The sequence below is a fragment of the Periophthalmus magnuspinnatus genome, chromosome 22 (assembly GCF_009829125.3).
Source record: "Periophthalmus magnuspinnatus isolate fPerMag1 chromosome 22, fPerMag1.2.pri, whole genome shotgun sequence".
Classification (NCBI taxonomy): Eukaryota; Metazoa; Chordata; class Actinopteri; order Gobiiformes; family Gobiidae; genus Periophthalmus; species Periophthalmus magnuspinnatus.
In genome coordinates this window covers 9,289,375-9,309,133 of record NC_047147.1, presented here as the reverse complement: position 1 = coordinate 9,309,133, position 19,759 = coordinate 9,289,375, and the positions used below count along the sequence as shown (strand labels likewise).

At 39.1% G+C, this 19,759-nt stretch overlaps 2 protein-coding genes across 3 annotated transcripts; one reads left to right on the top strand and one right to left on the bottom strand.

The window, feature by feature from the left end:
* Positions 1-1,987: 1,987 nt before the first annotated feature.
* ccdc177 (coiled-coil domain containing 177) lies at positions 1,988-9,184 on the top strand. 2 transcript variants are annotated; one of them, XM_033988887.2, is made up of 3 exons: positions 1,988-2,365; positions 3,180-6,291; positions 8,440-9,184. In XM_033988887.2, exon 2 carries the CDS (start codon positions 3,186-3,188, stop codon positions 5,673-5,675), a length of 2,490 nt encoding a protein of 829 aa, XP_033844778.1. In that variant the 5' UTR covers positions 1,988-2,365; positions 3,180-3,185; the 3' UTR covers positions 5,676-6,291; positions 8,440-9,184. The 2 variants fall into 2 exon arrangements, with proteins under 2 accessions (XP_033844778.1, XP_055086926.1); XM_055230951.1 differs by having other exon boundaries at positions 1,994-2,028.
* A 639-nt stretch (positions 9,185-9,823) lies between these two features.
* Positions 9,824-19,507, bottom strand: plekhd1 (pleckstrin homology domain containing, family D (with coiled-coil domains) member 1). Its single transcript, XM_033988697.2, has 13 exons — positions 19,228-19,507; positions 17,848-17,941; positions 17,686-17,775; positions 17,048-17,124; positions 15,909-16,000; positions 15,760-15,812; positions 15,590-15,684; positions 14,869-14,962; positions 14,143-14,348; positions 12,802-12,934; positions 11,701-11,845; positions 10,826-10,969; positions 9,824-10,005 (listed from the first exon to the last, which is right to left on the bottom strand). The coding sequence occupies exons 1-13, from the start codon at positions 19,380-19,382 to the stop codon at positions 9,848-9,850; spliced, it is 1,536 nt and encodes a 511-aa protein (XP_033844588.1). The 5' UTR covers positions 19,383-19,507; the 3' UTR covers positions 9,824-9,847.
* Positions 19,508-19,759: the final 252 nt, after the last annotated feature.

Here is a 19,759-nt window from a genome sequence, read left to right as displayed (position 1 = left end):
GGTTTGCTCCTGACTGTTGCCTGGAGAAATTGATGTGTTAAATGCAAAGGTTGTGTACACATATAGGTGATAGTTATGGAATGACCTGTATGTCATCTATTGCCCAAACCAAGAATTAAAATTATAAACTAGGCAACAATTTTAACAAAATGGAAGTATGTTTTATTGAAATCGGTAGTCAAACCTGTCATATAGGAACAGGGGAATTGACTCGTATAAGATTGCCTCACTACAGAAATATTCTCACCTCTCGATGAACCCATGTCCATCTTTAGAGGGGAGCATGCCCGACCATAAACACAAACAATAACATTCAAATGTGTCTGCGCCCTCCAGACCCCATGCCCCCAGTTAACAAACCATGGCCCGCACGTTCCTCTGGTCACTGGTTTCACACTGTCCCCCTAATACGACTCACGGGAGGGGCCAATTAAACCAGCACTGCCCCCGAACCACCACCACACCACCCACTCTCCTCCACTTTGGGTCAGGAGTTTAGTGGGTCAACACAGCACTTCAGACACAGTTATCTAATCCTTGTTCAGATCTGAAACTGGCCCAAACCGGACCAAAGTCTTAATGCATTTATATGTGACACTTTATTTAGTAACGATTAACTGGGCTAATGCTTGAGTCATGGGGGTTTATGCATGAGTTCCCCTTACTCACAGACCAAAGAAATGTGTTTGGTGTGGCGTAAAACAAGCACAAAGAAAGAGAGATTATGGTCTATTTCTTTTCAATCCATCTGGTTATTAATGTCCGACAATTTACATGCTGTTTCATTTAACCAGTTTATCGCATATCGCCTACAATATATTGGCCCATTAATAAATATTTGCAGATAAAGCCCTGAAAACTGACTCAGGTTCAAAATTGCCTTCAAATAACTGCATCTCCTTTTTTATCTGTTTCTTTCATTTATGTTTTGTTTGTCTTGAATTGTGTGAAGCATGTTTGAGTGTCTTGAAAAGCGCTATATACGTCTTATGTGTTCTTATTCTTCTTATTATTACTTAACACTGCAAATATATAGAGAGAGAAAGAGAAGCTTTACTACACACTTACTTATCAATATCAATAGCCTATTAAATGTAAGTGTAAATTGTTTCTCAGTGGGATAATCAAAAGGATGAAGTTCCTCAGGTTGTGTTTCATTTCTCTCACTTCTAAATGTCCAGGCAAGTAATCTATATTCAGGTGCCAGGCAAACACAACCTGCTTTCTTTAAAACACTATCCTGCAGATTGTAGCACCATCTAGCGGTAGTATCTAAGATTGCAACGCCATCCAACATTTTTTATCAGAGGTTTTATTACACCATTATTACATCATTATGTGTCCAAACTATTACTGATCATCACGCTGTTAAATGTGTGATTTTAGAGCAGTTTTGGAAGAAAACAAGATACTGTAAACAACAATTTATTGCCTAGGAAAAGCTTTTTGTCTTGGCACATTTTTGGACAATAAAGCTACGCCTATATCTGCTCTATCAACCCACCGGCCACTTAAAACAGTCGTGTTCAGGTGGTTTTGCAGCCATCATCTACTCGTGTCAGGTGAGGTGAGCTATAAAGAATTACTTCTAACCATCACTGCTTCTTTACAAAGGAGTGCAGCGCCGCCCTGTGGCTGAAGACGCAAGAAATCATGCAGCCTTTTTTTAGCTTAGATTTTATATAAACAAATATTTTGATTTTTTTTTTTTTATTATTGTTATTATTATTTTTTTTTTATTTTAGGCTCCAGTTGAATACTATATCTAGAGGTCATAAAATCTTCTTTCAAAAGTGGAAAAGTGGACATGGCCTATTGGTTTAATTTGCTCTAGGGCAGATACCATTAAACCATGAAGTTCTTTGCGCGTGCAGTGAGTGAGCACGTGCTTAATTGCTCGTGCAGTCTAAAAGCTCTATATGTCATGCATTGGCTTGTACTACATGTGCAGGGGAACATATTTTCAGCATCTTTTCTAGAAGGGGGCGGAGCTACGGAGACTGGAAGAGGGATGCTGAGGCTGAGCAGGTGGGGACCGCGGATGTTTACTGCGCGCGCTCTGCCACGACACCTCATCACAACCTGCTTTTAACGTCGATAAATCAACACATTGATCTTACGTTACGTGTTAAGAGCGTTTAAAGGAGCATATAAGCTTTCTCTTCGCCGCTGTGTTGATTGACAAGCTGTGAGATCAACCGTGTGTCGCGATGCTGTGCGGGATTTGATGTTCCCACAGCGGCACCGCGGCCTCTGCCTTTCCGCCTGGCGTTATTATTATGCGGGAAACAACGAGCGGTGCACGGAGAACAGGGGAACAAAGCACCAGCCGCTGCAGCACTGAGGCGCAACTACACACTGGCAGGTCAGTGTATGGAGCTTATACAGGCCTACATATACTTTACTAGGGATGAAATTAGCCAAGACGCAGATTTTACGCAGCAAATGTCCGGTCTATTAACACTATTTGGAGTAAAAATGCATTACACTTTGGTTATGTTTTTGGATGTTTTATGACCCACTTACCTTTATGTTATTGAAAAGTCACAGCCAAAGTGTTATTGAGCATTGGCTGTCTATCAGTAAGAAGACCCCCACCACACCTTCTAACTCACCAATACAGGCTAATTAATGTCATGGCTCGGTTCAGGATGCGTTTCTAGGTTGACTGAGTGATATAGAGTGAGAAAATACGTCTACAAGTAATCAAATCGTTTCAGCCCAGTAACTTCGCCAAAAATAGCGTCTCTATAAAAGGACAGTGGTGTTGCCGTGCGTTATGTCACTTCCCTAGAGGCCAGATATGTCTCATCTGGAGTGTATGAATCTGTGTTTTCTGCATGCATGAACCTGTGTTAGGACCATCCCCCATAGACTAGACATACACAGAGGTGGGGGGAACAGCTTTAAAAGTGCCCTACCAAATAATTTTTGGCTCAGAGTTTTCAACTTGTATGTCATTATTTTAATTTTACTGAAAAGTAGTTAGTTAGTTAGTCATAGCTTGCCTAGTGAAGACGTCTGTACTCTAGATTCCAGGCAAAGTTTTGAACACTAGAGGTTTTTTAGTAATACGCATGTTTACCAATGATCGATTTGCCTCTCATAGTATCTATCTTGAAGTGTAATCTTGTAATCTTTCTCATTTTTCTTCCGTGTGTCTCTACTGCCCCCTGCAGTCAGTCATGGTGGACCCTTCGGAGGCAGAGGAGCAGACCAAGTGCAAGAGCCCGAGCGTGGCAGCTGAGGACCCCCGAGTCGCCGACCAAAACGCAGACGATGGCGACGGGACAGCAGAGGAGGATGGGGACGCCTGCTTTCAAACTCCGCCCACTGGCAGCGCTGAACCAAGCCCCTGCCATACCATATCCATCCCGGAAACCCCATTGCCCCAAATTGTCCCTTCGCCACAACCCCCACCCCAAATTGTCCCTTCGCCGCAACCCCCACCTTACGGCGAGCAAGATTTAGCACCCAAACTGCATCTGGATCTGTACAATTTCGACTCACCAGCTGCAGAGGGGAGTCGGTATGTCCTGACCAGCCCGCGGTCTCTGGAAGCCTGTGCAAGATGTGGGGTGAAGCCAGTGGAGCTATTGTCGCGCCCCTTGTCCGATTTTGCCAGAGAAGCTCCTGGAAGGTCAATGCGGGTTGCGACGGGGCTGTTTGAGGTCTACGAACGAGAAAGACATGCCAAGCTGAGGCAGTGCAGAGAGGAGAGAGAGAGGATAGTGAGAGAGGAGAAGCGCAGGATTCTACAAGCAGCGGCGAATAGTAGCGTGTCACCTGCACTGGAGCACAAAGCATCACCTCCAAAAACAGTTTCAGTTATTGCACCTTCGGACAGTGGACCAACCTCAAAAGCAACAGCTCAAGCTCCGAAATCCACTCTTTTGTCCAAACCTTCTGTGAACAATCTTAGCACTTCTCCAAAACTGACCCAAAATGGTTCTTCCAAAATTGGATCTACAAGCTCCCTGGCATCTTCAAAAGGAGGTTTCCAAGGATCTAGGACCAAATCTACGGAGCAAGTCAGACTAACCCGGCAAGGATCTTCAGGACCTCCCCCAGTTTCAAGGAAGTCCTCTGGGGGTAAACCTCCAAATACTTTCCCTCGATCAACCCCCAAACCGCCTGCGTTTCCTAGAGCTAACACTACACTAGCATCCTCTGTGTCTAAACCAGCTACCACTCCACTTAATGGTGTAATAGGAGGACACTTTGGACAGCATAATGGACATTTTAAAGTGAAAGGTAAAAGCCATTCACTGGAGTCGTTACAAAGGAAAATTGATCCAATTTTTTCATCAACATCATCTAACACAACAAATACATGTACCTCTTCAGAATCAGGGGCATCTTCTTCCTATAGTTGGGACGGAACCAGAGATCACTGGGCAAAGGTTTCCAGTCCTAGAGCGCGCACATTAGCGGCATTTAATTCCCTAATGGGACGAAGCTTAAGTTTGGGAGATCTAAGCCACTCCCCCCAGACGACTCAAAAGGTAGAACGAATTGTAAAGGAGGTGAAAAGAAGAGGACTCAAAGCTGTTTCAGAGCGGGACAGGAAGATAGCGGCGTTAATGTTAGCTCGATATCAAGAAGAAGATATTATGAGTCAGACCAGATTTGTAGCGCATCTTCAGTGGGACAGTGAAAAAAGGATGGAGGAGTTTCGTAGAGAGCAGGAGGAAAGAGAGAAGCAAAAAGCAGTGCTACAATGTCAGCGAGTTTGGCAAAATCAAATATCTATACGGCAACAACGACTTAGCCAGCAAGAACGGGAGGCTGCGGAGGCCAAGCTGAAACAGGTTGAGGAAAATGAGGAGAAGTGGAAGGAGTTAGCAGAGCAACAAGAAAAAAGCCGGTTGTTGAAGTTGCAACAAGCGGCCAGAGAGGAAAAGCATAAGAAAGTGTTACAGGAGCAGAACCTAAAGGCAATAGAGGAGGAGCGAGCGGCCATGTTGGAGCAGGAAAGGTTATTGTTGAAGGAGAAACTAACCATGGCGGAGCTAAAAAGGCAGGAGAAGGAACACCAAGCCCAAGAAGAGAGACGAGGTTTGAACAAGGCGGAAAGGCGAAGACACGCAGCTATCATTCAGGAAATTGCACGTAGAGAGGAGGAGGAGAGAGAGGAGGCCAGGAGGCTAGCCGAGGAGAAACTCAACCGATCGCTGGAAAAATACGAACAGATTGTGGAACGTAGGGGGCAGGAGCTGAAGGAGAAAGCCAAGCGAGAAGAGAAGCAAATTCAGAGAGCACGCAAGGCTGCAGAGAGGCGTGAGAAGATTCAACAACAGCAGTTTGCAGCTAAGGTTAAAGAAGCGGAAAAGAAGGCCCAACATGCGGCATTAGTGGTGGAGGAGAGGGCAAAGGAGAAGGCGCTCAAAGCAGTTCAGAGCAGACAAGAAAAGGAGAGACTACAGAAACTTAACAGGCAGAGAGTGGAGGAGGAGGAGAGGCAGAGGAGATTGGAGCTCATGCAGTCCATTGAGAGAAAACTGGAAAAAAGTGAGCAGATTTTTAAGGAGAAGAAGGCTGTTTTGGAAAGTGCCCGGTCAGTAGCAAGAGCATCGTTCCATGTGCGGGACAAAGTGAGAGAGGAGACCAACATGCGAACGTTTGACAAAATGGCTCTAGAGGCACAGCTCAAAGCGAGTCTGGATGAGAAATAAACTACAAACCATGACACCTGCCTTCACTGTCAAACAGCTTTACCCCATTTAAAACTTCAGTGTTTTTCATATCTTAACCCCTAATTTTCTTATTTTTTTTACATTATGATATGGATGTAAAGCAGACTTCAGCTGTATAAAGCCAACGCGGGACACATAGCGCTTCATTATGGATGAGTGGATGCAAGGCACTGCCCGATAAAACACACTTTCACCCTGCCCTCTCCACTGCCGCAGCCACTGAACTGAAAAATGCACTGTTGAAAAGACCTATTGTTAGCCAGGAAGCACAAGTCTGAGATACAAAGCTTTTAAGAGTGCTTCTGCAGGGCATGAATAAGCTAAAAAAGGAAATGGTTTGACATGGTGCCCTTGAGCAAAGCTTGTTAATGACATGATGCAGTGGGCAGCCTCTGCAGAGAAATAGCCTTGAACCAGTCACATGTTGTACCCAAAGCTGACGGTGCAAAGAGCCTCGTGCTGCTGAGCAATCAACATGGATTTTAACACAGCAAGGACTCCCCCTGCCACCTCTCCATAAGACAGACTGCAGCAAAGAAAGGCCCAGAATTGCTCAAACCTGGTGTACCTGGAACTACATCAAGGTCAAAAACAGGTATGACTTTTCTAGATATTGTGCTGATCCCCAATGTGTAGCTCAAATATGGTGAATATACAGTTTATTTCAGCAAATGAACAAATCGAGTATGGCATTAAACTTATCTATCTTCCTGGAGACAAGCAGGCGGCCATATTACAAGTCAGATCTGTGGAGAGGCTAGCCAGCTCACAGCAAATATGCATGTTTTGAAAGCAATAAAACACCTGTGACTGTATAAATGCAGGATAGATCAGTACAATGCCATACTGTGGAAAATTCCAAACCAAAATAGCAGTATCTCTATGAAGGTAAGCAGATGGACGTTACTTAGTGTACCTTAAATTAACATAAAAAATCAGAAGCACTTTAAAATATCCAATTGCTATAGATAACAAATGTATTTCTTTTTATGTCCACAATTCATGCTTAGCACACTTCAGTAGGCCTAGTTCAAAATAATGCAATCATATATATATTTTTCTTTTCTTTTTTTCCTCTGTGTTCTACTCCAGTCTTTAAACATGCTCACCCTTATGTGACTTTGCAGAATGACCAAAACAGACTTATGCAAAGCTAGCATGAAGACCTCTGCTCTATCTGTATTAATCCTGCACTGTCAGATTGAAAAAAAAAAAAGACAAAAAAAAAAAAAGATGTGCTTCGGCTTGTGCCATCTGAGGCTGCTGTTGCCATAGTGATAAAGCAGTGGGTGGTGATTCACATAGCAGAAGAAATGAGGATATTAATGTTGTAAATATTGCATAACACTATGTAAAAAGGATATATACAAAAGTGTGTTAGTGCTCCATATCTACTGTGGTTAGGTCTGCGTGAGATATTACATAGGTGTGCCCACTCAAATTAAAACATGCAATAGATTTAAACTGGTACACTCTGAACTGTAAACTATAAATCAAGATCTGCAAATGGGTTCTGGGCATTACAGTCACCCACTGCTCCTGATAAATGCTCCAAATGCTGTTGCTGATGCTGACAAATTTCCATCATGGGCCATAAAATACTTAACATTGCATGGGTTAGATTAGATTATTTTTGCTAGTTTTAAAACACACAATCTGCTGACTCTACCTGATCAGACCTTCTGTTAAGCTGCACTGAGACCTTTGTTTGATAAATAAAGTTGTATTAAATTGAAATGAAAAAAGGAGCCCTAATCCAGTAGCATTCTTGCGCCAGTCCCAATTGAATCCTGATCTGCAGATAAAGAGTGATATAGTGATGTTTAATACTATAGTGACGTTTGTCTGTTCTCTCTGGTTTTATGGACAAAGTAAACCTTAAACCAAAGCCAGACTGGATACAGCTGGACACAGCGGGGCATTATATGAGCAGACAGACTTACACCCCTGATTGGTGATGGAGAGATTAGTGATGACACTCATGGTGCGTCAGGGAGTAGAAACATCAGAGTCAGGCAAAACTGTTACTACTAGGTTTATTCTTGGAGTACAAGATACAGTGCTGCTTCTAATATAGACTTGGTATTTATTTACAAGTTAAATATTGGGTTGTTAAATGTAAAGTTATTCAAAGTTATTTTAGCAAAGTAAAAGTATACTATGCAGCTTCAAGGTTAACGTATTAAAATACATTGTAAAAAGTGCATTACAACCTATATAGTCAAATAATTTCCTGCTTCCGAAGCCCAATTCAGATAAACTGCAATTTAAAAGTGTATCACTTTTTGGATGAGGGTCCACCACATGCTTGTGTTCCTGGAGATGCTTGTACTTTGATTGGAATGTTCTACAGTTTCATTGATTTAGCATTTTTTTTCAGTAGCAGTTGTTTTCATCTTGAACAATACTTGTTCTACTGTGAGCAGGATAGGCTCACCACAGATCTGACCTGTAACTTGGCCTGGTGGTATCACCTGCTGGTCTCCATAAAATTTATTCTTGCAGAAAATCCCGTGACAGATCCTCAACTAGAAAAGTGACTTAGTGCTCCTTTAAGTTTGTATTCACTGGTGTGGTATTATGTTTTATGTTGTGTTTTTCATAGTCTAATAGACAGCTATTCCTTAGCATAGTAAAAAGACCTAAGATTTGAGAGGGATTTCCCCATTTGATCTATTTCTTTCACTATAACCAGGTGCTATCATTTGTACATAAAGACGAATTATTTCTTGTATTTTTGCAGGTCTTGGAGGTCATCAACCATCAAACCAAGTCCCTCCAGATCACAGCTTTCAACAACACCGAAGTGAACTCGTCCTCAATGAACCTACATCTGTATCTTCTTCCTAGATATCAATTTAGTGCCATTTTTGTGCTGCTAAAAACAACTGTCTGATTTTGTCTTACCCTGAACTGAACCATAAGCCTTCTACCTAAACCGAGATGACATGTAATAGGTTCAGCAGCTTTATCAGTATTAAGGCATGTTTTTCATTGCATTGTTGGCTCTTTGTTACATTCCCCCTTATTATCATTTTTGGTGTCACTGTATAATTTGTACATGGCTATGAGATGTACCAAATGCTTGCTTTTAGGATTACATAAGAGAGAGAAACACATTCAGGTGGTCAGTGCAGTGTCAGTTTTATTATTTCATTGCCCCTCTGTTAGAATCTAGATTTACAGTTTTCTGCTTGTCTTTAAAACTACAGAAATAATGCAATGTTATCTCTTTCATGTATTTGTCAATGATTAGAATGCAATTTAATAAAAGCATATCAGTGTTAATTGAGTGCTGTCAAAATAACAATGGTTTTATCCCCCACAAAGACAAAGGATGTTGAAATGTATCGTTAAAGTCAAGTAAATGACTGAACTCATTTCTGTCTGTTTTTAAAATGAACATGAAAACTGTGACCAAACCTGTACAAAACAATGTGTGCATACAATCAAAACCAGAAAAATAAAATCATTTTTCAAGATACTCTTTCACTGAGTGTTGCCTGCTATTTACAAGTAATGCAGTTATCACATCATATTTATATATATATATATATATATATATATATATATATATATATATATATATATATATATATATATATATATATATATATATATATATATATATATATTATTATATTATTATATTATTATATTATTATATATGGCTTTCTATGTATAATTGTTGTTAGGTCGATATATACATTTTTCCCCCTCACATCTACATATTTCAGTCCTTCCCCCTCTTGTCCAATAACAGATTGGAAATAGGGCCACATGCTTGTGTCCATGGAGATACTATTGCTTGCATTTCCATGATGGCAAGCAGGTGGTGGAGCCTCTGTCAGAAAACATAGTGCACATTTAAAGGCAAAATTACCATAAAAAGTTGTTAGTTGTGATTTGAATAAAGCTTGTGTTTTGCCCATTAAAATTGCAGGGTTTTGGAAACTCCTCTCAGCTTAAGCTTGTGGAAAAATGGTTCCTGCAAAGAAATACTAAATCTGTTGGAAGAGTCTCCAAACATCTACACATCTATCGCTTTTCAAGTATTTAATAAAGAATGCATTTTACATTGTTGGGGCTACTTGTCACATTTGTTTGGTTGAAAAAGTGCACTCAGAATTTCAGTGACCCATTAACCCTTGTTACACATTGGTCCCGTTGGTGGCATCTTTTCGGGACATGATCTTATAAACACTTTCTCTGAAGCTACTGTCTGAAGTGAGTCTTCGAGCCGTCGCTTTCAGTTCCTCCATCTCACCGGCCTCTTCATTGGCCACTGCAAATGACCTGGAGTGTTTCACTGGATATCAAGAGGGAGGAGAAGTAAATGTATGCAAGTAATAGTAAGAAAAGAAGGGAGTAGACACCAACACTATAAGTAAGTACGTAGTGCATGTGTGTCTAGTCCGGAGGGTGACCAAAATATAACAAAATACAATTCATATTTCTAACTATGAGAACGTGTTGCCAGATCAATGCTTCAAAGACTGGAATAATAGCAACAATTTTGTATTGAGCTTTCTGTGGAATGAGTTATGCTTTAGTCATTCATCCTTACATTACTGTAGCCGCAGTTGCCCCTGGGTTGACTGAGATGTGGCACCCAATCTACTGCAATGGCCTCTTTAATCACCACAAATTGTTTATTTACAAAGCACATTCATTCTTCATGGTGAGTGAAGTGTCTTGCCCAAGGACACAACAATAGTATGCATTGGTCAGAGAAGGGATCGAACCACCAATCTATGCCATGGTCAACTCTTTAGGTGGTTAAGGCAAAATCTAATTTTATATGTCAACATTTGATTTTGAGAAGTAGTAACACATGCAAATTGAAAATTACAATAATATTTCTGTATTTTCAATAAATGTAGATTGAAAATAACTTCCCGATGGCAGTCGAAACATCTACATTTCAAAAACATTCTTTAGATAATCTTTGAAACCTTTTCTACCATGGACCACTCCTGGACAAAACAGGGATTACACTGAGCAGGAATAAACACAGTGAACCTCTGGAATAGTGAGAACAGTTGTTGGGTACTTGTTTGTAGTTTCCTGACACAAATCTATTTAAAATTTGATTTCACTAGACCCTTATATGAAAGTGAGAAACTTACACCAATGTCGTTTGGAGGCCCTCCTCTGGATCCTGCAGCTCTTTATTCTCCTGGCTGCAGCTTTGTGGAGATACACCGCATTCTTCATGATCGATGGGAGCTTTGCCTCGATCTCTGCTGCACAAATGCACTCCTCGAAAAACTCTGCAACGACATGCATTTATCACACATGGGTATGGCTATACATATATTTACTAACATCTTAAGATAAGTTTATGCCCTTTAAACAAAGAGGCGTCCTGTAAAAATACCCCTGCCCCCATGATTCTTAAATCAGCCACAGCATGCACTCCACAGCTCCAAACCCAAGACATGCCTTACAGTTCATTGCATTGCATGAAAAGTAATACATATTTTGTCCAGTGGAGGGCAGATTTTTGATAGACTGGGCTATAACCTTTTGTACATTAGAGTGAGCACTTCCTTGGATAAGTGCATGTTCACATTAAGTACAGTAATGTTAATCTTGCATCTAATACTTCTAAATATAGTAGTAACATGTCTCCAGTTTTACATGAATCCCTGTAATGTTATATTAGTAGGTGCATTTACATGGGCAGTGAAAATAAGATAAACAGGATAATAAGATTCATAATTATATATGATTTTTGTTGTGTGCACAAAAGAAATATGGCCATCAAAAGCACCTAGTGACATGTGTCATTTCATCAATGCATTTTAGTGTAACTTTTGTCTTTACCGTATTAATTTGCCCTTTTTTAACATAATTTTCCTGGTCAAAATTTGTACAGATGTGAAAAATCTGCGAGAAATCAGATTACTCACATCAGATAATGTGGTAACTCTATAAATTAGATAATGATCAGATTTTTGGTGTGCATGTAAACATAGTCAGTGTCTTTGGTCAGACTCACTCCTGAGCTGTGTAACATCTCCCTTCATCTTCTCATCTTTCTCTTTGGTTCGGTCCAAACTGTTCAGTCCCTTCTCCAGATTCTCCAGCGCCTCCTCTGCAGACTTCAACCTCCGCTCCAACTCCACTCTTGACTCAATCTCAGTCTGAAAGCACAACACGTAGTTAGCCTGTTCTCTTTCAGTTAAAAACAATAATTTGAAAAAGACATAGTTCTTCTCTTTGCTTCTTATCATTCATTTTATACTGTACTGTATCACTGTTTTTGTATGTCTCCTTTTAAGAACAAAATAAAAATAAAATTAAATCTTTCTACCATATTTAATACTCAAATGTATATAGTTAGCAAGTTATTATATGATGACACATATCTTTATCTTTATATATCCAAAATACTTAAAAAATGCCATGGTAACACTTTAAAATGACAAAAAACATTAAAGTGGAAACAGTTGAAATAGAGAGAAAATAGAGGTAGGTGTTCATCTTACATTAGATCAAAGGAAAGTTGATACAAAGAAAGTGAACAAGAACACAAAGTTTCTCTGATCTGATTCTATGATTTGATATAAAGAGAAGACTCGGGCACTCGGGCGTTTTCACACTTAATTAAAGCAACACCATGTGATTTTCTGGAGGTGGCACGTCACCTGCAAGCTTCATGGAATAATGGTTAAAACCATGCTTCGAAACATTCTCTGTGCAGATGGATCAAAATTGAAGTGAATTGAAAATAAGAGTCAGGTTTGTGGAGGTGCAAGACCACTCAGAGTAAGGGCACAAAAAGGAAAAAACACAAATATATATATAAACTATAAACACAAATATATATATATAAACTATAAACACAAATATGTATGTATATATATATATATATATATATATATATATATATATATATATATATATATATATACTTTTATTGTAGTCTCATGGTGGGGCTTTAATTACTGTCCTTTTTGGTTATGGTAAAACAAATAATATGTGTATGTATATATAAGTATGAATACTTTGTAGACACTTAATTTAAACTATATGAATGTAGTAATAATAGGGCATAACAGGTAATAAAAGCACTAATAATAATAGTGTTATGGTTTACCTTGAGCTCGGCCTCTGTCTGCTGTTTGTCGACTGTGAGCTGGGACAGAGATTGCTGCAGAGTTTGAGCCTGAGACGAATAAAACTCCCTCTCCTGCTGCAGCACCATCGACCTCTGCTCATTCTCCTGGAGTCTGGAAAATATGGAGGGAGGGATGAACGAATACACAGACAGATAGATAGTAGGGCAGGGCAACATGGCCAAAAATAGTTTATCATGATATATAAGAAAGAAAATTTGCAATAATGGCATAATTGAGGATATACCTTAAGCTGCTTAACGTTGCCTTAGATAGATAGTTCTTTATGTCCTACAAAACCAACTGAAAACGTTCTTTCTCATCCAAATGTAGTTAATTTAAGTGTTGGTTGTTTCTAAAGGTGTTGTTCTGATACAGTTGTTTCTATTCCTACTTGTTGATAAAATGTATTGGTTAGATTTCATTGAGGTTTAGGTGATTAGCATAAGCATAAAATGGCAAAATTAACATTGTTTCTCGACTTGCAAATGCATTTATTTATTTTTAATTGCTCACGGCATCAAATTAACTCAAAGGTGAAAACTGGTCTGTGTAAAGAAACAAATGATATAATTCACAGAGTGTGTCAGTGCTGATATTTGGACATTAGTGCTTCACAGTCAATATGTAGTGCTGTAAAATCCCATTTTGGAGCTGCACGTCAATGCACCACTTGTTTATGGATCAATACACTGTTCCACTCAGGCCTCTACTCTTGTACCATTAGTAAGGACCTGGCCAGACCTCACGGCATGAAGCTTTTGGATATTTTGGACTAATGTTATCATACTGTTATTGATTGAATTCTCTTATATTTCTTGAATGTGATTTTTGGAGAATAGGTACATTTTGAGCGTCTGACCTAATTTTGACCACCAATTTTAATTTAATTTTAGTCTTTCTTATTTTCTGAATCATGTTGCACCTTTCAAGACACCCAAAACACACACACTCGGAGGTGGTAAGCTACTATTAAAGCCACAGCTGCCTTGGGGTAGACTGACGGAAGCAAGGCTGCCAACTGTGTCATCTGTCCATTTGACCACAAGTACTCACACATCATATTCATACTAGTAAATGTGGGTGAAGTGTCTTGCCTAAGGACACAACAACAGCTTTCAGTAGAGCCACTGCTGCCCCGCTGTGGCACCTGATATTCCCAGCAGTCTCCCATCCAAATACTAACCAGATCCAGCCTTGCTTAGCTTCCAAGAGAGAGAGAACAGGCACTGAAAAGCAGGTGTTAGTCTTGCTTTTGTTTTTGTTTTGTCAGCATACATTACATTGACAAAAACTATGACAAAATACTGGCAACTTCTTACTTTTGTTCGGCCTGGTCTTTCTCTTGGAGTAACACTTTCATTTGGTCCTCGATGTGTTTGAGGTCCTGGAGCAAAGCCGTGTCATCCGCTTTTTCACTGTCCTCTAGATTCAATCCTTTGTGACTCTTGGTGTTTTCCTGGTCATTGTCCTGATGCTCTTTCCCCCCGAGAAGCTCCAACGTGCGCTGTTTCTCTCGGGAAAGCTCCTGTGAACAAAATGTAAACCAATTAAAGTTATAGACTCAATTACGCAAAAAGAAAAAAACATATTCTGAAATGCTGTTAATTCAATTCTTCTTTGAATGAAATAAATGTTTGTTCTACATCACACAAAAGCAAAGATAAATCATGAATCCCAGCACGTTACTACTACTCTTCCTGTACATGTTCACTTTCAATAAGTTTAAAGCCAGATAATCATACAAGCAGCCTCAAAACATACTGAACAACAGAAATCATCTTAATTTTTTTTCTTTATTTAACCTTTTCCAAGCTCATTTTGTAACAGGCTACAGATTCATACATAGATGGTTACATTTTTATATAGCGCACTTCAAGCATTTTACATCAAGGAACCACTCACCCATTCACACACATTCACACACCACCTTGACACTGCAGACAAGGTGGGTTAAGTGTCACTGTCATAAAATGCAGTATCATACAATGAGAAGTATCTTATCTCAAATAAAATGGTTGAAACAAAAGAACATTCACTGACAATACCTCAATAGATTTCTGTAACATGACCGTAAGGCTGCTCAGCTCTTCTTTCTCTCTCTCCACTCCCTTTAAAGACTGGGATGTTCCCTCCAGGTCTCTGTAATGGACACATACGGTAAATGTATATAATGTTAGCGGTCGACCATCATTCATGTCTAAACTGCATTATTGTCACAATTTAAGTATCTGGACGTCCCTTTCACCAAACTAGTCATCAGAATATACTGATAACATCTTAATATTTTTTTTACAGACACATTAGTCTAGTCAGGGGAATAACTTAGTCTTATAATGGGACATATTTAGTCACCATACTGGACTGAGAGCAGAGGAGCAGTTTTTGTTTAAATTATCCTTTATTTATCGTTATTGTTACTCTATTTTTAATGTTCACCATATTCATAGTAATAGTAATCATAGTAATCATATATAACAAGCAATCAAAGCTTGTACAAATATCCAAAAGGAAACAGGCCTTTTTATGAGTTGCACTTATAAAATCATATCTATTGCAAAACACCTGGTATATTACTTTTCCTCTGTATATTTGTTTTTTTTAATTGACTTCTATGTGAAGCACTTTAGTCAGCTGAAGTTTTTGTTTTAAATGTGCTATATAAATAAACTTGAATTGAATTAAATATTAGGTAATGGTAAATGAATGTTGTGAAACCAATAGCTGAGACATAAAGCTATGACAAAATGATAAATAAAAATACTTTACTGTTTAATTTGTTCTTGCTCTGCCTTCAGCTCCATCACGACCTCTTCATATTTCCGCTTCTCCTCCTCTAAAATCTGATTCAGACGCTCCAGCTCCTGCCAACAAAATGCAACACATTTATGTATTTCTATTCACTTTTTTTAAACATAAATCAGTGTCTACAGTCTAACCTCTCTCTGTGCTCTCTGGTGGCTCAGCTCCTCTGTCTCCTCCATGAGTTTATCTAGGGAAAAACATTATACTGTTCTTTACCAAATGCTATTAAAGATAACACTGAAGTATAAAGCATTATGATGTATAGATGGTATAACTAATGTACCGAGATACTCTTGTTTCTCTTTGGCGAGCTGCAGCCCCTGAGCCTCTAGACTCTCAATCATGGCCTCCCCGAGCTGAGCGTTCTTCCACGTCCTGAAGGTCAATACGTTAAACTCATAAAATACATTGGTTGCAGTTACATGTGCACTCAAAACTGGATTATTATCAGAGTTGTCAAGTTGTAAGTCTATTACAATGGCACCATCTGGTTTCTTTCTAATCATTGTACCTCTGATTAGTCAAATCCGATTTTAAAGGTACAGAAATCCAATAATAATCAGGTTTTGGTGTGCATATAAACAAAGCCACAGTGTTACGCAGACATTTTGAATCATTTTACACACCATACATTTATTATTATGAATGCACTTGTTTGCATTATTCAGTCTTAATATATTAGTAGGATGTTGTGTTATGTAGCAGAGATAGGAATTATACATGGACAGGCTTCACTTGAGCAGTAGCAACATTATATTTGACCTTTAAATACACTCTTTCACTCAGCCGTTCATTTCATAACAGGAGATGAATTTAAAACCCATCATAGTAAACTCTATGAAAAACTAGATTGGCCATCGCTTTCTGTCAGAAGAGAACAACAGTGTATAAAATTTGTTTTTAAGGGACTACTTGAAAGACCGCCTAAACAACTCACTTGCTTGTTGAAATATGATAAGGGAACTTTTGATCTCATGATTGTCTAGGTCTAAAAACTGGCCACACTAGAACTGAAATAGGGGAAAAACTTTTGGTTACTTTGCTTCCAAAAATACATTTCAAGGACATGCAAAACTGGATGCATTGGTGCCACTAATGCACTTTAATAATCTGGTGATAAACATTTATAATCACAACTGCACCTGTTTTTAATGTTTTAAATGGATCTATGTAGTTATTTTTTTCAGTTGTTTTTGTTTGTATTGTTGTGCTCATGATAAAAAGAGTTTGGTGCTCTCATTGGGCTCTCCCTGTATAAATAAAGATAAATGAAAAAATATTTTATCCAACTAAAGTCACTATAAAGGCACAGCATGTCACTTTCTGGAAGTGGCATGTCACCTCCTAAAACCCTCCTTCGACAAACATTCGACAATGCATTTCTCTAACAATAGCATAGATAGATATATTGTTTTTGCTCACACTTTTCCAGACTCCTGTATCATCTCCATCCACTGAACCTGCTCCACCTCAGTCTCAGCTGCCAGTACTATAGTTCCCTGAAAAAATAAGCAAAACAGTAATAAAACATTTAAATATTACCAGATGCTATGCCAAATCCTAGTCTACAGTGTTTCAAATGTTTGGGTGAGTAATCCAATCATCTCATGCTCCAGAAATGCCATTTTTACAGATGTTCCATAAACAGCCCACATGGGAGTCCCCTGTCTTTGGAGGTAAAGTCCCTCTCTGATGCCCCAGGGAGGTTGAGTGTGCAGACACTGTACCTCACCAGGGACTTACTCCAGTTTGGCGACCCACTTTTGTCCAGTAACACAATGTGCCATGTACATAATAGGCCGACAAGTTCATGACCTGTAAACTTTTGAAGAGTAACGTGGGGGAGACTGACTGTAAAATAAACATATACAGTAACTACACAAATATTACCCTCTTTGACAATTGAAATTTTGCATATATCCAAAACAAACAATATCTTGCTTGTGTGGAATATGTTGTTTTTGTTACAATGCAAATCTGTAGTATTGATTTTTATAAGACCAGTGTCACATGCATTTTTTTTGCAAGTTTGTGTGTGTCCATGTTGTGTGTCTCCTTACACAGAAGTCTTCCAAGTGGATTTCAATGGCAAAAGGCATTCCCATGTTCTCACTGGCTGACACCACACACCCACCCAAAGGAATCACTCCCTAAAACAAATGACATTGCTATTTCAATCAACGTATTCCTTACAAATTCAAAATGTAAAAATATTGAATTACCTTAGGATGGATGCTGAGGCACCGGTTGGTCTCAAAGTTTCTCTTCTCATTTTCAGCATAGTAAAGGAGAAAACTGTCTTTGATGATGAAGAATCTGAACCAGGAGACAATGCGTATTACAAGGTGTTACTATCCTTAAGCAATAGGTATATCTGTTACATGAGGAACCAGTTAATAGTACCCTAGCCCTAACCAGGATTTAAGAATGAGTGTTGTTTTTTTTATTATTTCCACTTTATAGGAATAATAAGTGTCTGCATGATTAACTAAAAAAGTGAGCAACTACATTGTATTTAATGCCCAATAGATTTTCTGTTTAAATTGACTACACATGAGGAGCCGTAACTGATCTGACAGCTCTAGAGCACCAAAATAGATACTGTCAATGACTTTTGATGTTATGTAAACTAAGAGCATTACTGTGGCTGCAGGGGCCAATTCAGACATTTGATGAGCCAAAAATATGTCACTATCTAATTTGGGGATTAGTTATTTCCCATTTGGATTATTGTACAGAGACCTGAAATAGGACTCTGCATTAGTACCACATATTTAATATAAACGTCAAAGGCAACAGTAGTTCAGTTGGTAAAGTGTTTGTCCATTGACTCTTAGGTTGATAGTGCAATTCCAGCTCTCACAGATGAATGGTGTCATTGTGTCCTTGGGCAAGACACTTAACCACCTCACCCCCAGTGTCTGCGTACATTGGTGTATGAATATGTGTGTGAATGGATGAATCGTTCCTAGATGTTAACACTCTGAGTGCCTTGAAGGTGGAAAAGTGCTATATGAAACTGTGACTATTACCATCAAAGGCATGCTCGCAAACATGTGCATTCATACACCAGTGAGGCAAAGCGGGTGAAGTGTCTTGCTTAAGATTTACATACTGATTAGAGCAGGATCTACCCACCAACCCTTAGAAAAGTAGATGAACACTGAATTCACAGGTTTTAACTTCTAGTGAGTATGATTATTTGATCATTTTAAATTTGACTCATCCCTGAATTTAAAGTGTAACAGTACAATTACTTGACTAAAGGTTTTAGTTACTCTACAGGTCTGCAAGTGACAAAAGCTTTATGTTGATCTGTTTTTCTTGCACTGCTCTTTCAGATATGATTTTATATATTTTTGTCGTCTGTCCTTCCAGTTTCAATAATTTAAAACATATAAATCACATGTTTCGTACTCTTGCAGATAAGACTACTTTAGAATACTTTTATATTCTTACTTGAATCATTTCTTGTACACCTTCTTCTACTTATTCTACCATATTATTTTGAAGTAACTCTTACTTGAGTACAATACAGTACAGTAGCTACTCTACTCACCTAGCTAGAATATATAAAACTTCCAATCCCATCTCTCACTGACCTGCGGGACCACTTTGCCGAGGGGCGTCCGAACGGCCTCTTCCACAGCACCCCATGAATCTGCACTTTGGTGCTGATGTCCAGTGTCTCTGAGTCTGACTGCTCCATGGACGGCCAGGACAAGAGTAGAGAGTTTCTCGACGAAGAGGAGAACATGATCCAGGAGGGCTATCTCTCCCCTGTCCCGTGACGAGATCGTGAAAATCAATGGGGAAAAAACACAGAATTAGTCAATAACAATTAGCCCAATAACACCCGATGGTACACAAATATAGATAGAATGGGAGCATCCCGGTAAGTCAGTGTAGTGGAAATGAGTAGTGGTCAATAGCTGGCAATGCACTGGACACGACAAAACACAATAAGCAGAGAGGAGGAAGTGAAGGGGGAGGGCCAGAGGAGATTTAGGAGCGTCAATAATACAGCGTCAAGAAAAAGCCTTTGTTGAGATTATAGTAGGACATTTGGCAGGTAGCTGACATGGAGAATTAAAGAAAACATCTGCATTTGTGTTCAGACGGCATCAAGAGCAG

What these genes read in the sequence shown, in the direction of transcription:
- ccdc177 (XM_033988887.2), top strand. Translation starts at nt 3,186, where the DNA reads ATGGTGGACCCTTCGGAGGCAGAGGAGCAGACCAAGTGCAAGAGCCCG.
- plekhd1 (XM_033988697.2), bottom strand. Translation starts at nt 19,382, where the DNA reads ATGTTCTCCTCTTCGTCGAGAAACTCTCTACTCTTGTCCTGGCCGTCC. An exon ending in GCCTCAGCATCCATCCTAAG is followed by an intron (nt 17,776 to 17,847) that starts GTAATTCAATAT and finishes CATTTGTTTTAG; the next exon opens with GGAGTGATTCCTTTGGGTGG. An exon ending in AAAGACCAGGCCGAACAAAA is followed by an intron (nt 12,935 to 14,142) that starts GTAAGAAGTTGC and finishes CATATTTTCCAG; the next exon opens with ACTCCAGGAGAATGAGCAGA.